This window comes from Rhamphochromis longiceps, linkage group LG17 (genome assembly GCF_057381845.1).
Source record: "Rhamphochromis longiceps isolate RC_006_pf linkage group LG17, R_longiceps_female_GT1.1, whole genome shotgun sequence".
NCBI classification, from domain to species: domain Eukaryota; kingdom Metazoa; phylum Chordata; class Actinopteri; order Cichliformes; family Cichlidae; genus Rhamphochromis; species Rhamphochromis longiceps.
In genome coordinates, this window is record NC_140573.1 from 9,309,579 (window position 1) to 9,331,132 (window position 21,554).

Consider the following 21,554-nt stretch of genomic DNA (forward strand, 5'->3'; position numbering starts at 1 on the left):
GAGGGAACAGGATTGTGGGAACCAAGGAGCAGAGACATGGTGGATGAATCTGAATTGATTTGAGTGATGCCAAGAGATGGTGCGGTGGTGAAGACCTCTTCTTCTGGAGCCATGCTTACTCTGCTGGTCTGGGATAAAATCCCATGTGAAACTTAACACAGTGTGGCCTTTAATTAAGTTTCTCAGATTGTTGTTGTGTTCTCACACAGATCAAGTTTTGATGCTCGTAAGTGTTCATGTCCTGAGGCCTTACTAAGTGAGTTCTAAATCTGTGCCTGGATTCATTACACCTGACTTGAACTAGCTACAGTAACTGATGTCACAAAAATGCTTATCAACTGTCCCTGTGAGAGAAGCCGTTCCAAACCATCTTCATGCAAGTTCACATTAAATAGGCAGCCAAACACATATCACATCAAAAGATCAAACTGCATGCTTTGCTAATAAAGCGTGAGACTACAGATCCCCACGGGAAAATCAGGTCAACGGAGAGGCAAACTTCCTGTGAAGTAGGGGAAAAGAATACAGCATCAATAGAAACCGAAGCAAAGAGAATTAATTAAATATTATACTGCTGATGTTTTCATTAGCTTTAAACTGGTATGGTTAAAAAATATTAAGATAAGATAAGATAAGATAACCTTTATTAGTCCCACACGTGGGAAATTTGTTTTGTCACAGCAGGAAGTGGACAGTGCAAAAGTTATGACGCAAAAATTAGAATACAATAAGAATAAATACAGTACACAGCTGTACAGAATAGAATAAAATAATATACTATATACAGTAGAATAAAATAGAATAAAAATATACAATAAGATAAAAATAGAATACGAATGCTATATACAACTGAGTAAAAATACAACGATGCCAGAAAAGATTATTGCACTTAGTGTTATTGCACATGTGTGGATGTGTGTGTTTGTTCAGTTAAAGTCTTTGTTGTGGAGTCTGACAGCAGTGGGGAGGAAAGACCTGCGAAATTTCTCCGTCCCACACCATGGGTGCCGCAGTCTCCCACTGAAGGAGCTGCTCAGTGCTGTCACAGTCTGCTGCATGGGGTGGGAGACGTTGTCCAACAGGGATGACAGCTTAGCCGCCATTCTCCTGTCACTCACCACCTCCACTGGGTCCAGAGGGCATCCTAGAACAGAGCTATTACAGGTTTTGCTTTTATGTTTCATAGGATGCATTATAAAAGTGTCAGGGGAAAAACAGCACTGTAAAAGCAAGCAGAGTTGCTACAGGAAAAGAAAAATGTGCAGCATTTAGTAAACATATTGGAGGGACTTATTTTTTCATGTGCGACTCTTATTAACTGCTTCATGGCTCTGCACTTGTAAACTTTCTATATTATTGAGTCTTTCATATCTCATGCTTATGTGTTGTTAAATGTGTTGCACTAAAATAATCGCTGATGAAATTATTGCAACAGAATCTTAGCTGACTGGCCTGAAGCTGTTTGTGCATGACTACTGCTGCAATGAAGGTACAGCATGTTAAATGTCACCACTAGATGTCAGTAGATTGCAGTTCTGTTTTCTGTCAGTCCGCTGTTTACCTCAGCTGTCAATATGTGCCCATGTCTATTTACTCTGGAGGTAGCTGTAAAACTTTGCATAAAGAGTCAGATACGAGTTACTAATTTGAGCTGCTGAGGACATCCTGAACTTTTAAGTCAGTTATCAGTGTTGTTTTTGCTACTGTTAGCTGCTAGCAGGTGTTAGGGAAACTTTCTGTGAATTGCATCTAATGTTATTCAAACACTTAGTGAATAAAGTCTGATAAAATGCAAGACAATCAAACTGTTTATCAGATGAAACAAACACTCGAGTCTAACATTAGCTAGCATAGTGTTAGCTAACCAGTCACTGCTTTCATTTAGCCGGCTTGTTGTTAGCCGTCTGGAAGCGGAGGGTCGCATATCTAATCTGCAACAATACTGGGAATAAATGAGCATGTTTATGCAAACTTCATATTTTAGAGCTCTGACCTCAGTTCAGGAGTTGAGGCTTGAGGTGAGAAGGAAGAGGATGAGATTATATTCAAATGCCAGTCATGTTGTTGCTTTCTTCTGTGTTTTCATTTCTCTAGTGAAAAGGAACCTATAATCAGATGGCAAAATATAGCTATGATGCTTCATATCTCCAGTCTGAAAGTGCAGGCACAACTTAAAATTTGCCTCCACGACGTACAAACACCCCTTCTCTTCTGCTATGTACGCTGCTCTCTAGCCACATAAATAAAATGCCATTAGGCACAACGATGTTGTCAATCTTGACCACTGTGTTTAAGATACAAAGGAAACATAAACATGGCAGCTTCTGCAAATTGGTGCCTACTCCTGTGTAATTTGAGAATGTATCTGTTTCTTGGAACAAATAATTAATTAATTATAATAAATGAGTGCAATATTATTTTTGTCGACAAAATAAACTCAAACTCAACTGACTGTACCTTTAACGAAAAATGTTCCCAAATCCGATGATCTCTGCAGGATAAAACAAAATGGTCAAGCTTTATAAATGAAGACAGTTTGGGTTATACTTAAATTAGGTGGCTTATCCATTAATCTCATCACATGATACGGACCATATCTTTTTCTGTATTGCTACATAAACAAAAGAAACATTTCAAACACCGTCACCATGGGAACTGGGAACATTGATTGCCAATGAACAACAAGAGATCATAAGATGCATGCTGCCTAATCCTCTGTACATTCAAAGCATTTGATTCTGTAGTTTTTTAGCTGCATGACTGGTATGAGAGTGTGTTGCTAACACAAGCAGGATATGAGAGCACATGTACTGTGCCCACAACAGAATGAAGTAATAAAAACAAGATAATGGACTACATGTAATATGAACAGGATATTGACGTACATCTACATGAAGATGTGTAATAAAAGGCAACAAAATCAAAGGCAGCAAAAAACAGCATGAAAGAGCAAGAAGCGAAGGGCAATAATGAAAAAGGGTGATGAACAAGAAAGCAAAATGAGAAATAAAAGCTCAATTAAAAACCACAGACCTTCCCTTAAGGGGAAAATCCCAAGATTCCACAGACTCCAGCAAAGAGTTTAGGGATCAGTGTCAACAGCGCACATCCAGTGAATTTGTTAGTGTCAACACCTCACACATACTGCTGGCATATTTCATGTTTCCTTTTATCTTGATCTAAGCTGGGAACATACCTGACATCATTTGAAACAATGCAGCCAAGACTGACAGACAGCTGATTTGACCTTTATATATACAAGGCTGACTGAATCTATACTTTCTTTTACCGCCACGAAAAACAAGTAAATTAATATAAATGGAACAAGCACAAAAGGACCAAGCAGGCGTGGATATGAACATTACTAGGTATCAGTGCACGAGTACACTAACTATAAGACAGGCGTTTCCTCCAGGGGATAAAAAGATTTACATGTCTGTAAATTGTATCCAGATAATGAACAACAGTACTTTTCCTCCAAGTCACAGAAGAAGTGTTTCGGTGTAGACAGACATACTTTTGTTGCAGACGAGTGTTTCTATTGGATATTTAAATGTAAATTTCTCAGAGAGTCAGATATTAGAGGTTTTACATTCTGTGACCTTCTCCATATTAATATGCAAATAAATGTAATATATCTCTATGTGGACACTGAGACCGTGATGGATTTTGCCGTGTTTATATGCATAGCTTTTAGTAAAATTACTACAGCCTGCAAAAAGCACAAACACACAAAAATATGCTCTCACTGACCACTTTATTAGGTACACCTGTTCAACTGCTAGTTAACACAAACGTTCAGTGTATTTAGACATATAAACATGGTTAATACGACTTACTGAAGTTCAAACTAAGCAAATAAATGGGGAAGAGGAGGGATTTGGATATGGCGTGATTGTTGGTTGCAGACAGGCTGATTTGAGTATTTTAGAAACTGCTGAGCTACTGGAATTTTCCCACATAACCATCTCAGGGGTTTACAGAGCTTGGTCGGAAGATGAAAAGATATACAATGAGCCGCAGTTTCTTGATAAAAAACAAAACAAATTTGATACTGCTTTGAGCTAACAGGAAGGCAACAGCAGCTCAAATAACCCATCATGACAATCAAGCTATGCAAAAGAGCATCTCTCAACGCACTGGGGTTTAAACCTTGAAGCTTCAGTATGAGTTGATGAGTCAGTGAAGCTCGCTTCTGTCTGATGATTGTGATACTGGGGTCAGCTATTGAGGATATCCTGAACCCCTCTGGCCCTAAACACTGCTGTGTTTGCCGTTGTTAGCTGGTGTTAGCCACGTTGAAGTCGATCTAACATTATATGGACTGTGACGATACAATGTGAGAATGTAGTGAAACTGTTTGAGGTCTGACTGTAGTTCAGGAGATGAGGCTTGGGGTGAAGAAGCAGAAGATGAGGCGGAAATGAGGGAGGAGAAGGAGGAGAAACACATAATGAGAAAAGCTGAATGTCCACTAGGCCACTGTTTTCATGGTGGCGAGGGAACATGGCCGCCTCCGCAAACCAGTGCCCACTCCAGTGTATTTCTACACTTATGAGAACCCATCAGTTTGTTGGGAGATATAATTACGCACAAATCAATATATCTTTATTAATACAATAATTTCCTATTAAATAACAATAAAAATGACCTATTCTACCTTTAAAAACTCATTTTTGTTGGCAGTACTGCATCTTTCCCTGTTTTTCTGAGGAGATTACACATGCAACTGTGCAAAGGTTACTGAAATCACAGCAAAGATTTACCATCTGGCAATCATACACATCCTTTTCAACTGGAGATGAAAGTGTCCACAGCATCTGCACATCTGAAACATTTTCTCATGTCTAATACCAGCTGTCCTGCTGAATGTATTGGAAGCTGTCATTGCTATTGGCCCAGATTACAGATGTCCCAGCTGTGCTGCTTATTCGGCGCCTGATGATAGTATTGCAGGAACTGTGGCATGTAGACAACACATAGAGGTGTGACTGTGAGTGACACTTAATGAGATCTGGAGAACGACACACATAAATCACCAGCAGCACGATGACAACGCTCCTCTGCCGCTGCCCTTAGTTACTGCGAGGTTGCTAACAGTGACACGCATAGCGCTCATTTTTTAAGGTGCCTCCCTGCAGCGTTAAAGGATCGCACACACACACACACAAAATTATAACACCTGAAATGGTGATCTGATCTGAGGGAGGAGTGCAATTATAGGCGTCGCAACCTCAGTTGTAAATCTAGCTGCATTCCTGTGGAGACATTTAATTAGCCCATTCAACCCCACTCCACACACACACACACACACTTATAATATGCATACATAGGCTACACAAAGTAACACACTGTACCCACACCTGAGGGATAAACCTGTATTTCTTGTGCCAGATGAAAGTACAGTGTGGTTTAGACTGGTCTGGGGGAAAAAAGCAGTTCTCTACTTTCTACCTCAGGGTTCAGGACATTTCTGTCTTGGACTGTTACATGTCTTCATAAAACATTAAGGGGTGATGTAAATCAGAGGTGGACATTTGAACACACACACAAACACAGGACGCATAAATAGACCGGGTATGGTAGGTTTTTAGTGAAAAGGACAGAGTTAATGCGCGGTCGCTAAAGATGTTGATCTGTTGCTTCCCTCTTCTGGAGGCAATCAGCCATTACAGATCTAACTGCAATCAGAAGGTCCACATTCATCACACATGTGCCCACAGCGATGTTTCTACTCATTCTAGATAATTAGGCCTGAGTGAAAGAAATACATTTGCTTGTACTGCACGCGTGCAAACATTTCACTGCAAACTTTTAATGTGGAGTATGCTATTAGCTGTGGGTTGCCTTTCACTTAAAGTGACAATGACCAACACAAAGTTGAGGGAGTGCATTCCCAACCTCAGACTATTTGGGGAGTGTGTGAATGCAGTGCGAGCCAGCATTAACAAACTCTGTGTCAAAATGAGTTTTTGCTTTTCCATCTTAGACAATTAAAACATTCGCCATGAAATGCATTCAGTAAGATGACCCTAAATGACAGTGATTCGGCCCTGTCCTGAGTTGAATCTGGCAAAACTTGTGAAAATACTTGTGCGACTTGATTATGAATGTGGAACGCCATAAATGCTTTTGAAATATGAAAATAAAAGTTAAAAAAATCGGTTTAGATCACTATTCTGAATACAGCTCTTATTCAACTCTAGTTGTTCTAGAGTCTCACTTGTGAGCGGCGCACCTTTGGGGGAGTGTGTGTAAGTGGATATATTAGGATGGCCCAGAGCCACTGGAGGATTATGTGCTGCCAGCTGGGTCCTGTCACCTGTATGCTTAGTTTATAAAGAATTTGGCGTCGGGCCTTCTCTGATGGTACTGTTTTCTCACTTGTGTCCGACTTTCAGACTATTTGTAAATTGATGCTCTCTCATTTATTCTCAGCGCATCAGACCCCACGCCCCACATCTGATAAACCTGGCTGTGCCTTCTGACCAGATTAGGAGACAGCTGGAGAAGCTACATGACTTCCACTGCTGAAACAAAAAAAAAAAATCAGCTAAATAAAGTTGTTTTTCTTCTTCTTTAGTAGTTATTTAAGATGCACTTAGGAACAGATATTTTAACTGCAATATTTAAATAAGTTGGATTTGGATACCGGAAAACAGACGACACCTACTCTTGTGCTCCAGTCTAGTCTCCCTACAATGTAGGTGTAACCATCTTCATTGTCATGCCAACTTGTAACCATGAAAAAAAAGGGGGCCTATAATCTGCCCTCTGCTCCTCCATCATCCACTCTCAGACTTTCTCATCATTTATCTTTTTCACACATGCACAAACACACACTTTCACCAACACCAGACATTTGTAAGTGAAGTGGGTCAGAGGGCGGAGGAGATGAATGGAGGTCTGAATAGCAGGATGGAGAGATGAATGGATGGCTGAATTAATGGGAGAATGGGTGGATGGATTGATGGATGAATGAGAGAAGAAGATGTAAAGAGGTCAGAGAAGCACAGACTGGCTGCGCTCCAGCACAGGCCAAGGGCGACATCTCTTCTAAACCTGTTATGAGAGTGAGTAAAACATCAGGCTGGAATGATGGTGGCGGATTTTTTAATATTTAATTCAAGACCTTTTACACAAAATTGGAGGGAATGCAGGGATATCTAGTTTGGAATGGACCGGTAAAGAATGTAGATGTGGGAAATGTCCCAACAGGTTAAAATGTTAAAGAAAGGACAGAGTAAGGACAGGTATTTTACTCGATATGTTCATTCAGCATCTGAAATCATGGGCATTATAATAAATAAGATCAATAAGATCCCCAGCATAAAACTTAAGCGACACCAGTGATGAGAGCAGACTTGCTTTTGCATGGTTTTTCTTTGTCTGGTACATCAGGCCACCAATAGCTTGCTAATTTGTGGATTTCTCAACATGTAACAATGCAATTTTTAGCGTTATTATCCTTTTAAAGTGTTTCCTGCTCCAGTTTTCTTTAAATATCCAGTGAAAAAGAAAAAGCAAAGCCGATAAATATATATGAGGATCACTGACTTCAGCAGCATCAACGGTGAAGAAAGAAAGAGCGTAGCGTGTGTAGGATGTCCTTCAAGGCAACACGGCCTGTTTCGTATGGTTGGTAGACCTTCAATAAATAAACCTTCTCTATCACAGGAACAGATTCCCTGCTGAGACGGATAGAACGGGCTCACATCTAAGTGAGTGTGCTCCAGAGGAGTGTGTGTATTGCCGGGTGCATGTTGGTATGTTTGCTGCTCGGTATGTGTGGAAGAATGCGTCTCGGAGCACATTTGTCTAAGCGTGTGTGTGCTTGGTACATGTGTGCGTGTGTGGGTCCATTTGTCTTGTTACTAGTTTAAGCTGCCAAAGTAATCACCATGAGAAAGACTCTGGAAACGAACTCTCTAACCTTCACAACCCCTGCCCTGGCAACTATAGGAGCCACACACACACACACACACACACACACACACACACACACACACACACACACACACACACACACACACACAGACACATTTTAAATAGATATTATGCTCTGAATGTGGATGGGTTTTTTTTTTAACATGACCAAAGTTGCAAATAAAAATATCTATGCTCTGTATGGCATTATAGTGACATGACAGGCTTAATATGGTCATCTCAGGCATGCTATTGTGCTTGTACTTGTACAACTTGTCTACTGTACCTACTGCTTAAAACCTTCTGTTTGTCAGTGACAACGAATCAGAAGAATTCTGTCTTAAAAGGAGCTTTTTAGGGAAAGGAGCTAAAACATCTCGTTTCGAACAGTGGATGAAATGAGACAGCATCAAGTTCCAGTGTAAGATAAATAGAATGTAATTATTAATAACGAATAGAGTTAAAGAATTAAAAAAACAAAACAAAGCGTGGAGCTAGAAAGAAGCATAAAAGGGTCAGTTTTAGGTAGCAAAAACAATGACAGAATTCAGCTCATTGCATGTGAAATACAACAGGATAGGATAACATACTGGGCTGGAATTTACATTGAATGGTGGGTAAATGCTAGAATAAACTGAAACCAATACAGTATCTCTGTCTCCTCAGTATTCATGCAACATGGGTTGCTGTAGCTTCTGAACCATAGCAACAGTACAGACAGCAGGAGCAATACTTCAGCTGCTGGAGGGAGAAATGAACAAGAAATTGGCCTTGAATTGTCCATGCAGTCCATGCCTCACTCAGGCTCAAGCGATGCAAACATCTAGAAACATAAATTTGTCCCATTAACAGAATCTACTCTTGTTTTTTCATCTCATCTCTGACCTTACATTCAGTACATTTCTGTATCAGTTAATTCATGTTTTGTGTAGTTGATATATATATAAGTATGCACACTAGATCTTAACTGAATATAGAACTATGAGTAGAGCCAGTTATAGGATAAAATCCAATATTTAAATATATTAGTCAACATTTTTTTTCTTTCAGAAGCAACAGTTTTCTCTAATATTTGTTATGTCCAGCTATTTATTTACTCATTTATACTCTTCCAGACTCTGCACAGATCAATTTGTTTTTGTGCCGTTCAAATGTGTACTGCCAAGAGGAAAGTTACAGATTCAATTTTAACAGATACAACATCAACACTCATAACATGGCTGAAGGGTGTTTCTGCCATCTCTTCTTAGATTTTTATTTTCATTATAAATGCTCATGCCAGCCAACAATAACAGCCAGCCAATAAATCAGGCTCTAGCTATGGAGGTAGCTGTCACTGGGTTTATCCAACACTGATAAAGTAAAAATGGTGAATAAATGGTGAAATTCAAAAGGAGAGACACAAATGCATTACACTGCTAACACAACATCAGCTCTTTGCAAGCATCCACATACAGCATGCTAACGCAAAGCTAGCAAAGAACCCAGTGATGTTAAAGGTGAGTATCTGCAGACCCCAGTTCAGTGGCCCGAGCCTGAACTTCAACAGGTAACATAAGCAGTTATGGGCAGAGTTGCAGCGTTGTAGCCTTCATTTCTACCTTTTCGTGTTTCTAGAGTAGAATCATTTTGGCGATTGCTTTTGAGTCTGTTTGGTCTGGTTTTCAACTTAGCTTTGTGCGCAGGTACGTATGGAAACACAAAGAGAAAGATCTTATGTGTCCTCATGAGGATAGGGATTTGTGTTACTGTGTGGAACTGTAGCCTAAGGATTATATTGTTAACTGGTAATGTGTCTCAGGTCATTTTACAGGGTAACCTGAAAGCAAGTAGACAAATTCTGCCTGTTTTTTGGTACATCATAGTTGTAAAAAAACATTTGTCACAGAATAAAACATATCGCAATGCACACAGACCTCTCTACGACATCTTGGCCGCTCCAGCATGTGTGCTGCTCCACTTCCATCTCACTTTCACAAAGCATCTCTGGCAACTCGGTGAAAAACCACTGGTACCGCTGGATAGAGCCCTCAAACTCTCTGAAAAAGAGTAGGAGTTGTGCACAGCTGAATGCTCGGGTTGTTGTTAATAAGAGTTGAGGCGGTGTACCATATGCCTTTATTTGTCTCAATTTAGACTGTCAAGTCCAATTCGCTGCAAAATCCCTTCTGATAGACCGAAGGCAACAAAAGGAAGCCACACAGACTCCCTTTAGATAATGACTGTGTAATAAAAATCCGATATTTGGGTTCATTTACTACGTTTTCTTAGAGTTCCAAGTTTAGGAAAATACTGTATCATTTATGTGGAACAATTACATGAATTACGTGATTTTACCATGATAGTGTAATGTAATAATACAGCCATAGAGAATCATTTCACATGAATTTCTTGGAATATGACTACTTTTAATGGCAACAGACACAACTAAGGCTAGATAAAAATCACGAATGGTTATCCTCTGACTTCTTGATTTTAGGGTGATTTAATAGTTCATAAATACAACAATTACCTTGATATTTTTTTCAGGTTTCCACTCTTCTCCCCTCTGCTACCTTTAAGAGGGAATGACCTAGTGCAAACACAAAGAAATGAACAATTCTTTTCACTTGATTTCCATCAGCAACATAATAATCAAAGATGTTCTGGGACATCCTCGCCTTTTTACACACATATGTAGAAAGCACAAGGCATATGTGCCATATAGAAGCCTGAGTTTGAGAGAGGAATGGTAACGCATTCAAAAGAATACAGGCAACAGTGACAAAAGTCAGAACATTTATGAAGTAAGACACAATGTGAAAAGAAGGCGTTGGACTTGAAGTTAGTTACAAAGCAGCTTAAATAACATGTCATATGTGAAATTTGTCAACCTAACGCCTCATGTGTGTAGGATAATAGCTGAGCCATCAGCTGGTAAGAGCTGCTCTCAGCTGATTGAGGGCTGAGCTTTCTGTTCTGCTTATGCCCATACTTCCCCTGCAATACGTGAATGACAAATATAAAAAAAATAACACTACTCCATCCTCCTTTACAGGCCCCAAATATTTCCATCTTCTCTAACAATAAGCAATGCATATCAGCAGATCCAGTATGTTACTCACCTCCGGGATTGCAGCCGCAATCGTCGATGAACTGGTGGACCAACTGAAGGAGGCAAAGTCGCAGGCGACCTCTCCAAGTTTGCTGATGTTGTAGTGTGCACGGTAGTTGACTGTGGACCTATCATCACAGGACCAGCTGCCTGGCTGCCGCACACTTTCTCTACCTGAGGAAACACTGGATGATAACTTTGGGCTGCTTTTCAGAGGAATGCTGAATGATGTACATGGACTATTATGCACGTTTATCTAGACCACGTGTCATGTTTAAGATGTGTTCATTAGTATTGGTAAATGGATGAACTGAGAGACAATGCTAGTTTTTTCTTCCTTGCAGTAGATTAGAGATTAGACTACTTGTCAATATGCTCAGTCAAACTGGCATTACCAGTTGGAGAAGCTAACTTTGACTTATTTGACTAAGTGCTCAGCTAAGTCTTTATTGCACCAAGGATGTTGAAGCCTGTGACCACTGACTCATGTCATTAGGAGGCATGCCGAGTGCCCAGTAAATTTAATAGCTGGTAGTTTTTTGGTTATTATTGCAATAAATACACAAAAGATTAGCTTCATACCAATTATTCAGTTATAGAATGGGGATGGGCAATTAATTTTTCCCAAGGGGCTACATGAGGAAATGGGACCGTTTTTGGAAGCGCCGATATTAATTTCATTTCCTTATAGATTTAACGTTGTAAGCTTCCACGACTGTCCCATCTACTCATGTGGTCCCTGGGAAAATTCATTTCCCACACCTGCATTAGTGTTTAATTTTCTAACACTGGTTGTCAGGTTCTCTAAGAGAACAGAAATCAGTGTTGTCTTAACCTTAGCATTAAGTGTAGCCAATATTTCATTTAACCAACTGTCATGCGTCACATGGATGAAGAACTTTGATCAAATATTTAATGAAGGGGCATTTTCTTATCAGCCACAATTAGCAGTGCAATTATGTCTGTGTATGTTTGTTTACCTCTCAGGAATCTACTCTAAGTCCACAATGTTCTCTCAAAGTTGGACGACTACTCTATTGCTTCCTCCAACAGTGTGTGCATGCATGCATGTGTTTGTGTGTCGTCTGTTTGTCTACAGATTAGCCACAGAAACTTTCTCATCACTCTGAACCAAGCTGCATTCTGGGTATCGGTTGTCCCGCCAACCACAGTCTTTGTCTGGCACTGGATCTGTATTCACACTCACATACATGCTCACGCACACACACAGACTGAAAGGAACCCCAGATTCTCTAAAGAGAATGAGGCTGTTTTTAGCCCATCTAGGTACAAGGCTTTTCTAAGAAGCTCCAACTGCCAGGCTGAAAGAAACCCATGGCCTTCCTTCCTCTGTGTCCAAAATTCAAATGACTTTATTATTGAGGCATATGTGTAACGATGCTTAGGGACCGGATGCTCATCTTTTTTTCTTTTTTTTTTTGAGTTTGAAGCACTTTAACATTACATATTTAAACTTTTTTTCCCCCAGTTGATTTGCATCCACATGACTACATGTCATATTCTAAACAATTATAAGTGTAGCCAGTATAAAGCAAACCAAACATCATCCCCAACATCAAATTATCTCTTTTGCTTACTGTGGCTGTGATGCGTGGCCCATGCAGCTGCGCATGTAGTATGGCATCATTTACATGGTGTCTCACAGCTAAGAGAGCTAACTCCATGCTGTTGTGGTTGCTGCTGGTTGCTAAAGTAGCAGCTAGGCGTTGAAGCAATACCACCAGACTCCCCCAGGGGCCACCCAGCTCAGATACACCCACCTAGAAAAAAAAGAGAGGAGAAAAGACGAAGAATGAGAAAATGCAGATCACATACAGTGCTTCCTCTGAATCAGAGAAGACTATCTATATCTATATATCTATATATATTCTCTTTAAGTCTTTACTCAATATGAATTTGAATTTATTGTTGGATTTCTGTCTTTGTTGTCTATGATTTCTATCTGTCTAACATTTCACTGTGATTTTGTGCTTTTTAGATATAATTCAATTTAACTTAATAACTGAATTTCTCTTTAAATACATTGTTTCCTCCGCCTCTCTCTTTGCTCTGCGTGGGTTTTTCTTTCCTTCTCATTACTGAGGAGGATAAACATGTTCAGAGTTGTTGTTTTTTTTAATCACACTTTCCTTGCATCCAAGAAACTCTCAAGTGAGACGAACAGTGCCATCTTCTAGTTTTGTGCTATAAAGAATTCCCCCTGGGCGCTGGTACAGCTGTCCAGCAAATTTCAAAGCAGACTAGTAAGAAGCACGGAAGAGACTGCCAATTCTCTTGGCAATGCTCTTGTTATCTGTCAGTCAAAATGTAATGTGGGAATGATCTGTTGGTGGTAAAATTCTCTGAATGATTCAGCAGAATGAGAGATGGCTGCATTAGTGCGAATTTGGTAACTGTCTCGCCCCTTGACAGCGGGATACAAATTCTCTGGTGCCTCCCACGCATCTAAAACACTGTCTTCTTCAAATCGCACACTGAACCCAAAAGGGAGTCCAGTAGGTTCTGCAGAGATTACAAATGAGAAGATTTAGAAGAGCAAAAGTGTCACTGCAACAATATATGTAAAATGTTTTCTTTCTAAAGCTGATCTAAACAGGACGAAACTCACTTTTCTTGCTGGGTTTATTCACTGAGCACAAAGAGCAATCGGGTGATTATCTAAGATTAGCATAAAAAGTGTAAGCTAGCCTGACTTTAACCAGTTAAAAAATATATGTACCAGAACCTCTGGAGCATAGACTGTACAGTGGGGAAAATCCCCTGTTAAATTTGTAACCTCGCTCACTTTCTGCACCAAGTACTAAGTCATGTTTTGCTTGGAGATCAAACACTTATATCACTCCATAACGATTTAAATCGATAAATCGATATATAATTATTTTGGTTATTTTGGCTGATATTCTGTCTCTCTCCATTAAAATTCAACTACATTAAAAATTGAGGCTGTTAATGTTTTTGTAACTGAGCCAACTTACAAGTTCAGCAGGGGATCAAATAATTACACTGACCAGCCATAACATTATACCCACTGAAATGTGAATAACACTGATTATCTCTTCATCACAGTACCTGTTAGTGGGTGGGATACAGTGTATTAGGGAGCAAGTCAACGTTTTGTCATCATAGTTGATGTGTTCGAAGAAGGAAAAAATAGTTAGGCGTAAAGGATTAGCTTTATATGGCCCAAACTGTGATGGCTAGGTGTGCGGGTCAAATCAGCAAGAGTGGGAGGAAGTGCCTTTCAGTTCAGTTCAATTCAATTCAATTCAGTTGTATTTACACAGCGCCCTCCCATTCTACTTTTAAATGCTCTAAGAACAACACGTAAGCCTGCAGTGCCTGTGCAAAGTGCTCTTATAGGGGGATATGGCACCATAAGGTCATTATGATAAGATGGGAACTGCTTATTTAAGACCTTGTATGTGAGGAGCAGGATTTTTAATTTAGTTCTGGATTTAACATGGAGCCAATGAAGGAAGCCAATACAGGAGAAATCTGCCCTCTCTTTCTAGTCCCTGTCAGGACTCTTGCTGCAGCAATTCTGGATCAACTGAAGGCTTTTCAGGGAGTTTTTGGAAAAACTTTATAATAATAAATTACAGTAGTCCAGCTAAGAAATAATAAATGCATGAACTATTGTTTCAGCATCACTCTGAGACAGGATGTTTCTAATTTTAGAGATATTCCACAAATGGAAAAAAGCAGTCTTACATACAGTATTTATTTTACATTGAAAGACAAAAGAGTAACAATCTGGTTAGATACAATAGTTCTAAATTTTTTATATCCCAGTACAATGACCTCAGTTTTATCTTATTTGTTTTCATATTATTATTTTATTTATTTAGCTTCATGGAAAGATACAGTTGGTTATAATCCTCATAACACTAAAAATGTATGCTATGGCTTCTAATGATACAAGCTTCAAGATTCAAGGTTACTTTATTCATACCCGTAGGTACATTTGCTTTACAGAAAAATGATAGCATGTGGCAGACACTGGAAAATAACTCAAAATGTTAGAAATATTCCAGTGTTAGAAAATCAGCACTGCTCAGTGTTAGCCATTGTTAATCTTCAAAACTGACTAGGTTACTTTTAAACATATAACACTGTCAAAAGTGTTAATTTAACACTCAACAGTGTTGTATTTAACACTCAGAGGTGTGGACCCATATAGACACTCTCCAGTGTTAATTTAACACTGGAGATTTTGCTGTGAGTCCCTTTACTCTCTACATGTTTAAGACTCAGATTAAGTAGAGTCCTGCACTCCTCTATTGGGCATATATGCAAATTGCATTGGATCCTGATCGTGACAGCTGATGTTCAATCGCTTCCATAATCACTTTTCTGGTGATTTTTTTCAAAAACCTTAATCACGACTGAGGTAAGGGCAACAGGCCTGAAGTCGTTTAGAACTTTTGGACGACTAGATTTAGTGAGTGTAACCACGACAGCGTCTTTTCCAAAAAGAGAGTGCACATTATGTATTTGCAAGGATTTATTAAAAATAACATGAAATATAGGATGATGTTCTTAAGCACAATATTTAATTAGGCGGCCATGAATGTTATCAGGACCCTGGCTCTTGTTAACATTAACTGTATGAAAGGCCTGAGCTCAGTGCTGAGTACCTTTCAGTTCCAAAATATCCTCGCTAAAATCAGAAGAACTAAAACCAGCATATAGCACATTCAAGGCGATTGCGAAATCTCTGTCTGAATTAAAACCGTCAAAAATGATCTGACTGCTGCTCTGGGGAATTTGCAGCCTTGCTATACTTTTGTCCAGGCAGACCCAAAATCTTTTGCAGCAAATTTGCTTTCAAGAAGATTTTTGTAACTCTGTTTTGCTTTCAGGATCTTTGGTGGCTGTCTGAAAGTCAGAAACAGCCCCCTCTGTCACGGTCCTGGGTGAGACTCAGTGTTTTGTATTTAATTTATATTTATTTGCTATTTGTGATTTTAGATTAAATTAATTTAATCAAATTTTGGAGTAAGCTGGAAGCTAGGCTAAGTGACCAGGAGGGAAGATCAAGATGGAATAACGTAAGAATCCAAGGTATCACAGAAGACCACAGCTGCATGTGTGGAAAGCATATCAAAAGAGAAGCTGGAAATTTGTCAGACAGTTGACCTGAACATAGAAAAGGCACTTTGAACTTTGTTTTTAAAGTTACCAGCATGGGCCCGTCTGTTATTCATAGTGGTCAAGTTCACCAGCTTTAGAGCCCAAGAAGATGTTCCTTATACCAGGAAACATGACTAAGCGAGATGACTCAGGAAGCCTTGTTGGGAAAATACAGAAGCAAAGAAAGCATTAAGCGAGAGGAAAACTACACTTCCAAACTCCCTTTCCTGTGAGGCTGAGAGTTTTCTACACGGGAGTGTCTTAAAGCTCAGCAGAAGAAGTCACCAAGGATACGGCTCCCGTTGGGCTCCCTGTGATGGTACACAATAAAATGAATGACTCAATGTGGCTCACACCATGAGCTTTGAAATCGACGGGCCAACCAGCAGAAACCCATCAGCAGGGATGAAAAGCAAAACTGGTCACTTTCAGAAAGCAAGAACAAAGAGATGCTCACTATGTAGACCAAACGTCCCATCGTACCGTGAGGTAACAACATTACAAAAGCTTCTCTTTTCTTAACATTACGTTATGTCCTCTGATCCCTTATAGAGACAAGATCAGTGACTATAGGACAGATTCAGAACACACAGTGGAGACAAGTATACAAATGACTCTTTGTGCTGATGTCTTAAACAGAGACACAAAACAGAGATGAGGCAACAATCGCATTACTGTGCATCTGTGACTGCTGGACAATAGTGATCACACAGTGCTACTTAGAAGACTCTTTAATGCTAAGACATAAGTATTCTTGTTTTACACACACTGGACTATGAATGTGCTAATGACTGCATGGACCAATTTATACGTGTAAACGAGGCCCCTTCGTGAGCAATGCAGTATTAGAAACTGCCCTCAGAAGCAGCAAACAGAGACCTCAGAACAAGAAGACCTTCTGATATTGATCTGTTCTATCTTCTACATGTAATTTTTTATATTTGATTAGCTGAGGGGAAGGTTTTTTGCAAACATGTCCTTCGTTGTAATTATATAATGGAGAAACAGACAGCTTCAGTTAGTCTAGTATCATACGATGTGAAGGCTATTACTAACTAGGGGAAAAAAATCGGTCCAGCATAGCATTGTTATAGTTTGCAAAGCATTATTGTCTCTGTCAATACACTGACACCAAATACAGATTTTATAAAATAAATTAAAATACTCATCACCAAATACCATCACCACAGGGCTAATCACCAAAATCCTAAGATAACATTAGCCGAACAACGTTACATTAAATCGACTCAAATGGAAACCATCCAACACTGGCCACATTTAGATTACCAAATCTATCTTATAATTCAGAGCAAGCAAATGGCTCAGTCAAAAAACAAATAGGACGGCATCCTCCTTTAATTTACAACAAAACTGGTGGCTTCTTGGTGATGGCACTGAATTCTGTGACTGATTCGAACTTGTGGTGACTAAGTAGCTGCCCACAGCTTGAGGGTATCACACATTCACCACCACTTTTGATCTTAAGACAATTTCTGCAAACAGTTGCAATCTGACTGGGACTGACAGCAATCGCTCGCAGTGAGGTTATTAAAGGTTTAAGTGATGAATGCAGAGAATCTGGTGATTCCCAGTAAAGAGAAATAAAAGGAGAAAGGACAAAGCTGCATAGTTTTCTGTCACGGTCCTGGGTCTTATGACCCAGTGTTTTGAGTTTTAGTTCATTTTGATGTTTATAGTTTATGTTTAAGCCCTCCAGGTTTTCTAAGTTCATTTGTTACCATGCCTAGGTGATTTTAGTTCTTATTAATTCCCCCCTCGTGTTTCCAACCCATGTTAAGTCTCCCCTGCTCTTCGTGTGTTTCATGTCTGTGTCTTACGTTGTCAAGTTCTGGTTGTCATGTCTGCGTTTCATTATGTTTCCTGTTTTATTTTGGAAGGAGTCGTGTGTTCTTGGTTCTGTGTATTTAGCTTCACTGCTCCTGTCATTAGGTTCATGTTAGTCAGCTGTTTCCTCATGTGTCTCCACTTCCCCTGATCATCTCATGTGTATTTAAGTCCTCTGTTTTTGCATGTCATTTGTCAGGTCGTCTGCTCGTCCATACCCTCACTTCAGCATTCTATGTCAGTTCACCACGTTTAAGGTTTTTCATGTTTAGCTTTAGTTCACCCAGTTTAGGCTATGGTTTAGTGTTCACCTGTGTCCTGCTGTTTGTACTCCCTTTTTGCTGGCCTCAATAAACGGCTGATTTTCTGTTAACTCTACGCCACGTTCAGTTTATGGAGTTGCGTTTGGGTCCGTTTGCCAACACCTACAGTCTGCCCTCGCCAGACTGTGACAGTACGACCTGACCATGTCGGACCCAGCGACCCCTGGTAGAGACGTAATCCAAGCAGTGGAGTCGTTATGCTACCAGTGGAGCCGAAGCTCTAGTGAGGAGGAGAGGGAGGAGTTACTTTACTCGTTGGGGACAAGCGTCACGGTTTTCCCCTGGTTATGGGAGGCGCTACCCCCTCTGATCTCGGACTTCTTCCGCACCATCCTCCCAGCCTGCCCTCGGCAGCATCAGCGGTCCGGTGTGCGGACTGCGTCACCACAGCCCCGTGGCCGCGCAGCCTCCCCTCCGCCTGCTGTAAGCATACGAGTCGGCACGCTAACCGGGCCGCCGCCCAGAGATTTTGCCCCGAAGACACCCGTAGACAGTGATTTGGCAGGGACCTCTGGTGTAATACTTAGAGGGAGGGAGACCTCCACAGACCTAAAAGCTAATTGTGTGACAAGAGGGGGGGAGGAATTTCCTCCATTGTCCGTTACTTCGCCTGGGGTTCCATCTAAAGCTGAGTTGCCTGTGGCTAACGCCTCCCTTCCTGAGTCTGCTCTGCTCACCTACGAGGTGCTTAAAGTAGACACTTGTGCTTTCACAGCGAATGAGGATTTTTTAGAGGAGGGTCATGTCGCAGAGCATATAAGAACGGAGGGTGAGACGAGGTGTGATCATGTTTTGCCTGCTGCTCCTGTGTCCAATGAACTTAAAAATAAGAATGCTGGTCATGACCTCATGTTGGGACTTAAAGGTGACAACAGGGATTCTAATCAGGGTAACACGAACTGTGAAATGTCCCCACCTAAATTCTGTTTTCCCCACAGTCGTGAGCAGGGTGTTTTTGGACTGTTTACCTCCATCCCTGCCGCCTCTACTCAGAGGATTGAGTCTGAGACCAGGGGATACGATTCCACTATTAATGACCATGTAGCGTCCCCTCACGGAGTTACTTTGACACAGTTCTCCGAGGTTTCTGTGAGCACATTATCGGACAGGGTTTTGAGTCCCAAGGTTAGTGTTAACACCAGCACACAGCCGGAAATGTCACCCGTCTCGGCTATGGTTGCTAGCACAGCATTATCCGTACCCATTTCACCATACACTCTACATAACCCCCTTGAGTTACAGTCCACCTCTAGCGTGGTCCCAAGTCAATGTACCACTTACCGCTATCAGACTGGTCAATTCTCATCACCCAGATCCATATCTGAATATCTCATGTTCACCCAGGGACTTCCCCCTGGAGGTTTAAGTCATGTTTTTGTGGGTAATATAGTAATCCTTGTTTTCCCTGTGGCTGACCCAGCTTACCTGTGCCATAACGTTATGTCATTGATTGAGTCTGAAGGGCGGAATGTAGACACAGGGCTTTCTGTTTCTGAACCTATTATGTCAACTAACATGGGTCTTGCAGTGACTGGGCTGGTCTCTGCCTCAAGACATCTCACACCCCCCCCCTGTCCCCTTCTGGCTGCCTCTGCCTCAATTTTATCCCACAACTTAGACGTTCACATTATTCACACTCTCATTACACATACATATAGGATCTTGGGGGTGGGCACAATCACGGAGTCCAAATTACCATCAGGGTGTACACCTCACCCCTGACGTCGTTGCCCACCTCTCAATTTTAAATACACTTAGTCATTGAGGGCTAGCAGGAGGGACTATGCGCTTACCTGCTGCTCCTTGGCAGGTAGCTCCATGCCCTCCTGGGTTTTAATTGCACCTTAGAACACATATGCATCAACACTACAATGAGCGGGTGGAGGGAGGTTTGGAGTCTTCTCCCACCCCCATTCTCTGCGGCCTGCTGGAGCGGGAGGGCTAGTAGGAGGAGTTGGCCGTCCGACTGCGGTCTGGGGTGTGGGGCCTCCCTGCTGCTGCGGAGTCGGGGTGGTCTGCCTCTCCCCACCGCAGGGAAAAGGGTAACACCACCTGGGTCTGGGTGCAATTCCCCCCTCCAGGGGCAAGGGTACCTAGACCCGGTTTGTAGAGTACGCTTGGGGAGTGTGATTGTGTGTACAGCGTCTCTTTATGTCTGTCTCCACGTTGGTTGAGTGTGGAGTGAGTGCATATGAGAGCATGAGGGTGGGAATGGATGTTTGTGTCTGTGTGTGCCTGTATGTCTGTGTCTATATGTCAGGTTGGGTATCAGACGCCACCTCTCTGGGGACACCTCAGGCCCTCCAAGGTTTGGAGGCCTATCTCCACCCACCACCACTTCCCCTGCCGGTGGCGGACTCCCTCAGGTGTCGGTGTGTTGGTGGTTCTTTGTGTCTGGGGGTGGGCGTCCGGGTACACACCGGCTCACTCCTTGGCGGCCGCTTGTCGGGGCCTGGGGCCTGGGGCTCGCTCGGGCCCCTTTGGAGGTGGGGTGCCCCAGGCCGAGAGGCCGGGGGCTCGGTCACTCAGGCACAGCTGGGGGCCGGCGGAGCTCACGGGCGCGTCACTGCAACTCCCCCTGACTTCTGCTCCGCGGCTGCTGGGCGAGCCCTCATCTGGGACTCTCCTCAGCTCTTGCTGGAACAGTGGCGCGGCTGCCCCTCTGTTGGTCTTCCATGGTCTCTTGTGTTCTGGGGGCCTCTGGATGTCTGGAGTTTTGATCTCCTCCATACCCGCTTCACACCCTGGAGGACGGGGCTGTGGCCCCCCCACACTCCCTAGCAGACCATTACATGGAGAAACCTTTGGAATGCAAGCATGCTGATCCACACAGGTATGCACACATGGGTATTCACAGACGCGGACTAAAGCTTTCTTGGCTGCTGCCTCAAAGCACACTGTGCGCTGTCTATCTTGCGTGCTGCACAATATCGTTTATTATTTAGTAAATATTGATATCTATGACTAGCTAGTTTATTGTGATGGTGCTTTGTTTTCTCTATTATTATGTTACTCTTTGTTGTTTGCTGTCTCCTCTGTTTGTTTTTTTTGTTTGTTTGTTTTTTTTTCTCCATACAGGTGACCCAGGAGTTTTTTTTTTTTCTCTCTCTCTTCCCCCCCTTCTCACCGTCTCTTCTCCCCTTTGGTTTTCTTTCTTTCTCTCCCCCTCTTTCTCTCATTCATTCCCCCTGTCCTATTTATTAAAAAAAAAA

General features: G+C 41.6%; 1 protein-coding gene across 1 annotated transcript in view; it reads right to left on the reverse strand.

Annotated features, from left to right (window-relative positions):
* LOC146649277 (glypican-5-like) overlaps nt 1-21,554 on the reverse strand; it is a 65,236-nt gene that overhangs the window by 30,781 nt on the left and 12,901 nt on the right. The window contains exons 4-7 of the mRNA XM_085387111.1: nt 12,619-12,801; nt 11,031-11,194; nt 10,439-10,498; nt 9,843-9,965 (exon numbers count right to left, since the gene is read on the reverse strand). Coding sequence (XP_085243237.1) covers nt 9,843-9,965; nt 10,439-10,498; nt 11,031-11,194; nt 12,619-12,801 — 530 coding nt within the window. The remainder of the gene's footprint in view (nt 1-9,842; nt 9,966-10,438; nt 10,499-11,030; nt 11,195-12,618; nt 12,802-21,554) is intronic.